Source organism: Pezoporus occidentalis, unplaced genomic scaffold, assembly GCF_034315485.1.
Source record: "Pezoporus occidentalis ecotype Australia unplaced genomic scaffold, CSIRO_AGI_Poc_V1 ctg313, whole genome shotgun sequence".
NCBI classification, from domain to species: domain Eukaryota; kingdom Metazoa; phylum Chordata; class Aves; order Psittaciformes; family Psittacidae; genus Pezoporus; species Pezoporus occidentalis.
The window spans coordinates 500,582-511,375 of NW_026915084.1; the positions used below are offsets into that span (position 1 = coordinate 500,582).

A 10,794-nucleotide genomic window follows, 5' to 3' on the forward strand; every position below is an offset into this window, starting at 1 on the left:
CCTCTTCATTTCCATCTTCATGGGTTTATATCACAGTGTGTCTCCTGTCCTTTGTATCCTTCATCTCCCCTTCTCATTTTTCACCTCTGTTGAGAGTAGGAAAACCACCAGACAAGGAAGGGGATGTATTTTCACACCCTCTTTGCATGTTCTGAAGATGATGGAGCATGTAAAACCTGCCATGAGACCATGTTAAACACGGCTGGGTAGAAGAAAATGTTCTTCACAAGATGCTGAGTGAGGGATGCTTGCAGAATCAGGCTTTGCTGTAGCTGTTGGTACAAGCACACGTTTGTTGCCTGCACGTGAGCTTGTTGCATGCTTTTGATACCACATCAGGTCCCAGTGTTCAGAAGGAAATGTTACTTGGAAGATGCTTTCTCTGTCTGGAAAACTCCTTCAGAAAGGACAGTTGTGGCTGATGTGGTTTGAGGTCCTTATTTAATTCAAGTCTTTGTTTGACCCCTTGGAATGAAAAGTGATGTAGAGGCTTCAAAAACCTGGTGTCCCTTTGGCTGTCCTTGTTGATTCTGCCTGAGCCTGTTCTTGCTGTTGACTTGCACGCTGGAATATGCTTGAATATCTGCAGGCTTTGTCCCCTGAACACTCACTGGTTAAAATTGCCTTTATCTGTGCAAACTATGTGCTTGGTTAAAAAGAGATGAAGTGTTTGGGGGGGTTTTGCCTTTGTAAATGAGCACAGTTGCTCAGAGTGACTCGGTAGAGGCTGTTTCCCTGCCTGCTGTAGTTTGTTATGCCCTGTGGCCCCACAAAAGCCCCTTGTTCCCATTGTTGCTCCGCTGTGGTGCAGCCCCTGATGCTGGGGGCTGGTTGTTGGTGTTCATTTGGAGTAATCCTGTTGTTTCTTAGCCCCTCTGAGCCACTTGCACTGTTCTGGAGAGGCTGGTGGGAGGTACAGTGGGACATCAGGACCGAAACACAGGCAGCAGATGAGGATTAGAGGCAACGTGTGTTCTGTACCGCTCTGGGAGGGATGAATCCAGGCTAAATGCATTGGTTTAGTTCTTGGCTTAGCACAGCATGAGTCTGAGAGGCAGCTTTCCTGTCAGTTGTGTCTGTGGGTGAATGGTAAATGAGTCTGAGTGCTGATACATGCCAGAGTGATGGGAGACGCTCCAAGAGAAACTACTCCGAGATTCCAGTTACAGGGAATGATGGTTCTCAATGAATATTCATGGGGTTGAAACAGTTTTAAGTTTGCCCATGTTCATCTGTAATCTCTGAATTTAAGATTATTGTGTAGTAATGTAGTTCTTGAGTGATGCTAGAAAGCTCTTTAAAACAAAAATGATGTGTGAATAGGGTAATGCCCACTCTTCTGCTCTTGTAGGTGAGGTACAGGAGCATCCTGGGCTCTAACCTCAGCTGCACTTCAGAATGGCCAAGGTGAACCCTAGTAAATGCAAGCTTGTGATGGGAATGATGGTCAAAAGCCTGGTGCAGGAGCTCACCTGCAGTTCAGAGCTGGAGCAGATGGAGCATCCCCAGAGCTGCAGCATCCCGTGACCTAGCTTGCCTGCAGAATGTGTCCTCCCACCCGAACCTGAGCTCTGCTGATCTCTGCTCAGTGTTGCCACAACTAAACCTTGGGCTTTGATGCCTGGGTTGGGGTCTTTTTTGTTTCTCCAGGGTTGGATCGTGTGTTTTATATCGTGTTTTACGAGTCACCTGAAACCTGCGCTGCCATAGCTCAGCCGCCTCCATCCAGCTCATGGAACCTCTTCAGCCCCAGTTTCCCAGTGCTTGTAGGAGTGAGCCTGATCTGGCGAGCTTCTGCTGGCTGGTGTTAAGGACCACTGATGTTATTCCCCAGCTGTGTTGTGTGAAGAGCCATCCATAGCTTAGGGTGAGCAGGAAAAGGGGCTGCCTCACTGCAGGGTGCTCAGGTGCCGCCCCTCCTGCTTCAGGAGGTGATGCTGGCCCTGCTGTGCCATCCTCATCCTCACGTGTCCGCTTCACTTGAAGTGAATGAAGGGGCATTGCAGCCCTTAAACGCCAGGTTTGTTTAGTTAGTCATGTCTGTAGGAGATTCAGATGTATTTATCTGTATATAAATCCATGCCAACCTGAGTGGCGTCCGTAGGGTGTAGATTCCACGCAGAGATGTGTTAGAGCCACGTCACCTTTTGAGTCTTCTTTTTAGTGGTCATATTTCTTTAAACTGCTTTAGATATTAGTGCTTCAAACGTGATGCTCTTTGAGGCTAGGGGAGCAGAGCCTGAGGACGAAGGCTCAGGGGACCCCCAAGTCCTGCAGCAATAGAGTCTTCAACCCCCTTTGTGTCATCTAAATGCTGTAGGAGCCGAATGGAGCAGCTATTCCTGTCCCATCCGTAAAGGGCTTGTGTTGGAGGGACCCCAGTGAGCTTTGGGGGGTTGTAGCAGAGCGTTTCTATGCACATTCTTCTTTAGGAGAGGCTTTTCTCAGCTACTCTGTGCCCTGTGTTTGCCACTGCCCTTTGGATATTCCTGGATAATCCCTTGGAAATGGATTTGTGCTGCAGGTTTATTTGTACCCCGTGCAGGTTGGATGTTGCTGTCACATTCAACCAGGAGACTCCTGCCTGGGTTTTGGGAGCCCCAACTTCATGTCCTGAATCCTGGATGCTGCTTAAACATGTGTTAATCTTAGAGCACTGAAATGTAACCCCCCCAGAGCAAGTGTTCAGCGTGAGGTCAGTTTGGACTTAACGTGCTTCATCATCTGATGCTGCTTCTCTGTCTTATAGTGGAAATCATCTAGTTTCTAACATATCATCACTCCAACAGCTGCTTCAAATAGCTTGAAAGGGACATTAACTGATAGCTAACACGGCGTCAGGATGCTGATCAGTGTTCAAGTGCTGCTCCATGAGGATGAAGTGTTACCTGGGACTCGGCAAGACTCCCCTCTCCTTCCAAGAAGATGCTTCCTTTAGGAGAAGAAGCCACGCAAGGGAAGTGCTCTGTGACCTGTGCACAAGCCAAACCCGGAAGACAAAGCCTTCATTGGGAAATCAAATGCCAGTGTTCCATGCATGGTGTTAAAAGGGTCGATACTGGGAGTTTCTGGTAGTTTTATATATATATATATATATGTATATGTGTAGAGGAAGCTCTTCTATGAAATGGCCATTTGTCCTCGAGTGCTGTTGTGTTCTCTGCTCCCTTCTCTGCCAGTCTGTAGCGTTTGCTTCTCACCCCCTTCCAAACGGGAACGATCTACTTGAACTCTGTGAGCTGCCCCTCTGCTCCAGCTTCCCTTGGGATGGGAGCCCAGCAGAGGGCAGGGACCAGCTCTGGAATGACTTGGACTTGTGTTGAGGATGCGCTTGATGTGCTCCCGGCTGGAGGTGGGATAGAACATGGTGACTTGGGGGTTTTGCCTCCTAGTTTGCACCGTGTTGTACTCTCCAACAGAGTACCAAGCTCCAGAGCAAGGTCCCAACCTGTGCTGGAGGCTTTGGGTCGAACATCGTGTGTGTATGTATGTATATATGCCCAGATGTATATAGTAACACAGTGGGTGCACTTGGTGCTTGCTGCTGGTTTCCTTTGGTGGTAAATCCATGGATTCCAGCTCTGAGCCGTGCTGTGAGCTCCTGGTGGGACAAGGGGAAGCTTTGTCTGTGCAGAATGGTGCTTTCTGCTCTCAGCTGCAGGATGAAACCAAGCGAGGTCTGTTGGGTTAAACCAGTGAAGGAAGCAGCGGAAGGATCCTCTTGTGTAGAGGGGTAGCGCAGGGGGAGAGCTGTGGTTTGGAAAGGGGATGCAGTTGTCTGTTCCCTCCTTACTGAATGGAGGTGGTGCTGAGCAGCGTGGTGTGTTTGCACTGCCTGGTCCAGCCGCTCTTGCAGGTTGGGGTCAGGAGGACCTGGAGTTACTACAAGTTGTAAAGGTGAAGTTAGGCAGAGATCTGCGTGTAAAGGCACCAGGTCGCTCATTGCAGTGGGTTGAGCCGCATCCTTGGGCCTCCCATTTTGGGGCTGGCGGATGAAACAAGGGGGGATTCTGCATCCTGGCAGAAACAGGGGAACGTCTGGGGGCGATTCCTTTATCGCTGCCACGTTTGAAGCTCTCTGTGTGTCCGTCACGGATGGAGCCTGCCATCCCCATCATCCTCCCATCCCCATCATCCTCCCATCCCCATCATCCCCCCCCCACCACCCTTCCCACCATCACCTTGGTGTGGGTGCTGATGTCTGGTCCGTGCCATCACGGGACGTTTGTGTTCATCCTGCATGTGACAAGGCCCTGCAGTCCCTCGCTCCTCATGGTCCGGTTGGGTTGGCCTCTGCAGGATGCCGAGGACACGCTCTGCGGTTGCTCTTCACCTCTGGGATGGGGGGAGCCCGTCTCTAACCGAGAGAAAAGCCTGTAGAAATAACCCCCCCCACCCCACAATCGAAGTTATAAATGCATCTGACAAAGCAATTATAATATAGACATATATATATTTTGTTATGTTACTAAAGGACCATACTTTGACTTGTATGTAAGTAGCTGTGGCTGTCTGAACCTCTGTGGGTTGTAACACTCGATACTACTGAGCTCCTGTACATCCCCGCCGGGAGGAGAGGAGGAGGAGGAGGTGTTTTCTGTTCTAGCATGGTAATTCGTGTCTCGTATGTCCGAATAGAACTCAAATAAAGATTGCTAAGTTATCTGAAACCACTGTTGTAAAATAAATGTTTTCAAGGCAGAAACGAGCAGCGGCCTTTTTCTTCCCTGGGGCACGGAGGAGGGATGCAGAGGGATCCCCTGGTTCCTGTGGTCCAAGGATGCTCCTTGGCTCTGTGCGTGCTGAGGATGTGAAGTCCCCCTGGTTGGGCCTGCATCTCCTTCCTTCTGCCCCTGCTTGCACCCTCCATGGCAGTTCTGGAGCGTCAGTGGTCAAAGGGCTTTTTAGGATGCTGGGCAATGGCAGGGATTGGGGTGTCAATATGAGTTGTAGGGGTGAGGGATGGTTGCAGGGTGCTGGGGAAGGGGTTGGTTGCAGTCTGTGGGCTGTGAAACACCTCTTGGGAAGCAGCTCCCGCTGTTGGAGGCTTCTTCTGGTGCTGCTGATGGAGAGGTGGGAACAAAGAGGATGCTGAGAGGCTTGTATCTGACTGAGGCAGCGTAAATCAGAGTGCATGGGGACGAACTGCATGGGGCCACCAGCGGCTTCTATTGCCCTCCATGGCTGGAATCATTCCTCCTGCAGAGGCTCATTCACGTTGGATGGAGATCCCAGTGGAAGGAGGTGAGCACAGAACTCCCCTCATCCCATGCCCTGCTATGGGTTACCCAATGCTTTCCCTCCTTCCCACAATGGGCTGTGCCTCGGGGCCTTCCCAAGGAGGCCAGGACCCCTCTGGGGGCTGATGCACGCTTGGGAAAGGGCTGACACTGATGCTCTGGTTTCATAGAACCCCAGCCTGGTTTGGGTTGAAGGGACCTTAAAGCTCCTCCAGCTCCAACCCCTGCCAGGACAGGGACCCCTTCCCCTGGAGCAGCTTGCTCCGACCTGCTTCCATTGCACCCTGATCCCCACCGTGGCACTTGGAGGCACAGACGGGAAGTGGCGGCTCTTGGGGTCACCCACAGCAGCACTGGAGGAGGAGAAGCCCCAGCCGGGTCTCAGGGTGCAGGTCCCAGCCTGGGGCCTGGATTGAGCCCGTTTGTAGAAGCTGGGGGGGGGGGGGGCAGAGGGAAACATCCCCTTTGGCCCCCATGGATGGACCCCAACGCCCGCCTGTCCCGCACCCGAGTCCCTTTCTCCTCCTTCATCCTCCTCCTCCTGACCGGGTCCCAGGCTTCCCAGTGAGGGTTAAAGGTGCTCCCGAGCCGCTCAGGCTGGGGCCGTTGCCTCTGCTTTAACAAACCCCTGCTCCCTGTCTGCAGCTCCGCAGCTCCCACACCGACCTCCTCTTCCTCACCACGGGAGGATGCAGCTTCCCACCACCAACCAGCCCGCAAGCGAGGAGCAGCTTTGTCCTGTGCAGCCATCAAGCTGCAGAGATCAAACTGGGGCTGAGAGCACCAGGGCTGCTCTTTGGGGTGTTTCAGCACCGGGGCTGCTGCTTAGTGCAGCCCTGAAGGGAGGATGAGGAGGATGAGGGACCTTCTGGTCCCTGTGGGGTGCTGCTGTGCGGCTGCATGGGTGATGGTGATCACTCGTGGGTGATGGTGACGGGCTCATGGTGATGCTGCTCCCTCACAGGCTGTGCTGGGACACAACCACCACTGCGGCATCCCAACCAGCTCCAGACCTGTCCCAAGCCCCTTTTACTGCATGCGCTGCCCCATCCTGGTGCTGGGAGCTGCTTGTGCCACCTCGCTTCTCGCTGTGTGGTTGATGGTGGGTTTCCACCTGCATGTACCCGTGTGTCTGTGTGTCCCCATGGCTGCAGATGGAGAGCCCCGGGCTGCAGCGCTCAGAGCACTTTGCGCTGTCGCTTCTCACCCAGGGATGCATCTGGGATCGCTCCACTTCGTGTCCGTGAGTGACGGGAGGCACCGAGCCGCGCCCCTTGGTGATGGATGGATGCTCGGTACCCGACCTCCGTGTCAGAGCATTCCCAAACCCCGCCAAGGGGGGCGGGATGCAGCGGGCTCCGCATCAGGGACCCCTGCCTGGAAAGGGGAAGCGCCGAGCACAGGGGCAGCGGGGCAGGTGCGAGGGCGACTTTAATGCACAACAGCGAGAACAACGCACGGGGCGCGGCGACGGGACCCGGCATCAGCGGCACCAGCGGCACCAGCGGCACCAGCGGCACCAGCGGCATCAGTGGTACCAGCGGCACCAGCGGCATCAGCGGCATCAGCGGCATCAGTGGTACCAGCGGCACCAGCGGCACCAGCGGCACCAGCGGCATCAGTGGTACCAGCGGCACCAGCGGCATCAGCGGCATCAGCGGCACCGGCGGCATCAGTGGTACCAGCGGCATCAGCAGCATCAGCGGCATCAGTGGTACCAGCGGCACCAGCGGCATCAGTGGTACCGGCGGCACCGGCGGCATCAGTGGTACCGGCGGCACCGGCGGCATCAGCGGTACCGGCGGCACCGGCGGTACCAGGGGCATCAGCGGCACCGGCGGCATCAGCGGCACCGGCGGCATCAGCGGTACCAGCGGCATCAGTGGTACCAGCGGCACCAGCGGCACCGGCGGCATCAGCGGTACCAGCGGCATCAGTGGTACCAGCGGCACCAGCGGCACCGGCGGCATCAGCGGTACCAGCGGCATCAGTGGTACCAGCGGCACCAGCGGTACCAGCCCCTTCCCCGCTCCTTCGGGGCCGGTCCCCGCTCACTTCCCGATGCTCTGCAGCAGGAGCTTGTTGCTGAGCGCCTTCTGCGCCAGCCTCTCCTCTCGGGACATGGCCAGGAACTGGCGCAGGAGGTGGAAGGTGAGGTCCAGCGAGCTGGGTTTGCTGTCCCGCCTCCGGCCACCCTGCTGCGGGGCCCGCGGGGCTCGGGGCTTCGCGCTGGGCTCGCCCCACAGCCGCTGGCACAGTCTATGGGGCAGCGGGGACGCGGTGGGGCGCGGGGATCCGGGCCATGGCTCCCAGGTGGGTTGGGGGGCCGGGCCCCACGGCCGCTGCAGGGGGGAGCAGGTCTCCGAGGGCAGGAAGAGCAGGACGAGGACGGAGGCGGCTGAGAGCATCCTGACCCGCATCGCTGCCGCTCTGGGGCCGGACGCCTGTAAGAGCCCCCCTAACCCGGACCCCCACATCCCCCCCACGGCTGCGGTCAGGGGGCAGCCGGGAGGCGTCACACCGTGGGGGGGGGAACACCTCACCCTAGGGATGAGACCCCTGGGATGGGATCCCCACCCCTATATAGGGACCCCCCTTTGGACAGGACCCCCCCCTCCCCGCGGATGGGACCCCCCTGCTCCTGGGGTTGTTTTCCACGGGACCCCCATGGAACCCTGGACCCCCGGGATTTGGGACCCAAGACCCCTGTGAATGGGAATCCCCACCCCCCCCCGGGGACATGGGACCCTCCTCATCTCCCCGGGACCGGACCCTCGGTGCTGTGCCCCCGCTGGGGCAATGGGGGGCAATGAGGGGCAATGGGGGCAATGAAGGACAACGGAGTGCAATAGGGGCAATGAGGTGCCCTAGGGGCAATGAGGTGCCCCGGGGTGCAATGGGGGCAATGGGGGAATGGGGTGCAATAGGGGCAATGGGGGGAAATGGGGTGCAATGAGGGGCAATGGGGTGCAATAGGGGCAATGGGGGACAATGGGGTGCAATGGGGACAATGGGTGCAATGGGGACAATGGGGGCAATGGGGTGCAATGGGGGGCAATGGGGGCAATGGGGAAATGGGGTGCAATGTGGGCAATGGGGGGCAATGGGGGCAATGGGGGCAATGGGGACAATGGGGTGCAATGGGGACAGTGGGGGCAATGGGGACAGTGGGGGGCAATGGGGGGCAATGGGGACAATGGGGGCAATGGGGGGCAATGGGGACAATGGGGGACAATGGGGACAATGGGGACAATGGGGGACAATGGGGGACAATGGGGGCAATGGGGACAATGGGGTGCAATGGGGGCAATGGGGACAATGGGGGACAATGGGGGGCAATGGGGGGCAATGGGGACAATGGGGGGCAATGGGGCAATGGGGGGGGCAGCAATGGGGACAATGGGGGGCAATGGGGACAATGGGGACAATGGGGTGCAATGGGGACAATGGGGGGCAATGGGGCAATGGGGACAATGGGGTGCAATGGGGGCAATGGGGACAATGGGGGGCAATGGGGACAATGGGGACAATGGGGGGCAATGGGGGGACAATGGGTGCAATGGGGACAATGGGGGCAATGGGGTGCAATGGGGGGCAATGGGGGCAATGGGGGGCAATGGGGACAATGGGGGACAATGGGGGGCAATGGGGGCAATGGGGACAATGGGGGGCAATGGGGGACAATGGGGGGCAATGGGGGCAATGGGGACAATGGGGGACAATGGGGGACAATGGGGGGCAATGGGGGGACAATGGGTGCAATGGGGACAATGGGGTGCAATGGGGGCAATGGGGGCAATGGGGACAATGGGGTGCAATGGGGACAATGGGGGGTGCTCACCGCTGCCGCCGCTCCCCCCGGCTCCGCTCCGCTCCTCGCCGCCCGCCCGGCACCGCGCTATATAGGGGCGGCGGCGGGACCCACGTGACCGCGCTATAGCCGGACCCCCCCCCCCCCCCCATCGGTGGGGCGGCGGCCGCTGTCCGCGGTGCTGAACGGGCGGGGGGACCCGGGAGCCGCGGCGACACCTGGGGGGGACGCGGGGGTACATGGGGGGCACGTGGAGGTACATGGGGCTATGGGTATAGATGTGGGTCTATGGGGATATATATGGGTATATGGAGGTACATGGGGCTATGGGTATAGATGTGGGTCTATGGGGATATATATGGGTATATGGAGGTACATGGGGCTATGGGTATAGATGTGGGTCTATGGGGATATATATGGGTATATGGAGGTACATGGGGCTATGGGTATAGATGTGGGTCTATGGGGATATATATGGGTATATGGAGGTACATGGGGCTATGGGTATAGATGTGGGTCTATGGGGATATATATGGGTATATGGAGGTACATGGGGCTATGGGTATAGATGTGGGTCTATGGGGATATATATGGGTATATGGAGGTACATGGGGCTATGGGTATAGATGTGGGTCTATGGGGATATATATGGGTATATGGAGGTACATGGGGCTATGGGTATAGATGTGGGTCTATGGGGGTATATATGGGTATATGGAGGTACATGGGGCTATGGGTATAGATGTGGGTCTATGGGGATATATATGGGTATATGGAGGTACATGGGGCTATGGGTATAGATGTGGGTCTATGGGGATATATATGGGTATATGGAGGTACATGGGGCTATGGGTATAGATGTGGGTCTATGGGGGTATATATGGGGATATGGAGGTACATGGGGCTATGGGTATAGATGTGGGTCTATGGGGATATATATGGGGATATGGAGGTACATGGGGCTATGGGTATAGATGTGGGTCTATGGGGGTATATATGGGTATATGGAGGTACATGGGGCTATGGGTATAGATGTGGGTCTATGGGGATATATATGGGTATATGGAGGTACATGGGGCTATGGGTATAGATGTGGGTCTATGGGGATATATATGGGGATATGGAGGTACATGGGGCTATGGGTATAGATGTGGGTCTATGGGGGTATATATGGGTATATGGAGGTACATGGGGCTATGGGTATAGATGTGGGTCTATGGGGATATATATGGGTATATGGAGGTACATGGGTCTGTGGGTATAGGTATGGGTCTATGGGTTTATATATGGGTCTGTGGGTTTATATATGGGTCTGTGGGTATATATATGGGTATATGGAGGTATCCAGGTCTGTGGGTACAGGTATGGGTCTATGGGTATATATATGGGTATATGGAGGTATCCAGGTCTGTGGGTATAGGTATGGGTCTATGGGTATATATATGGGTATATGGAGGTACATGGGTCTATGGGTCTATGGGTATGTATACAGGTATGGGTATATGGAGGTACATGGGTCTATGGGTCTATGAGTATGTATACAGGTATGGGTATATGGAGGTACATGGGTCTATGAGTATATATATGGGTCTATGGGCATATGGGTATGTATATGGGTATATATATGAGTATATGGAGGTAACTGCATCTATTGGTATATATATGGGTATGTATATGGGTATATATATGGGTATATGGAGGTACCTGAGTCTATGGATATATATATGTGTCTATGGGTATATA

General features: G+C 55.5%; 1 protein-coding gene across 1 annotated transcript; it reads right to left on the reverse strand.

Annotated features, from left to right (window-relative positions):
• Positions 1-7,230: 7,230 nt before the first annotated feature.
• Positions 7,231-9,131, reverse strand: LOC134168548 (corticoliberin-like). The gene is made up of 2 exons (XM_062628355.1): positions 9,082-9,131; positions 7,231-7,684 (listed from the first exon to the last, which is right to left on the reverse strand). Exon 2 carries the CDS (start codon positions 7,658-7,660, stop codon positions 7,292-7,294), a length of 369 nt encoding a protein of 122 aa, XP_062484339.1. The 5' UTR covers positions 7,661-7,684; positions 9,082-9,131; the 3' UTR covers positions 7,231-7,291.
• Between the last annotated feature and the right edge of the window lie 1,663 nt (positions 9,132-10,794).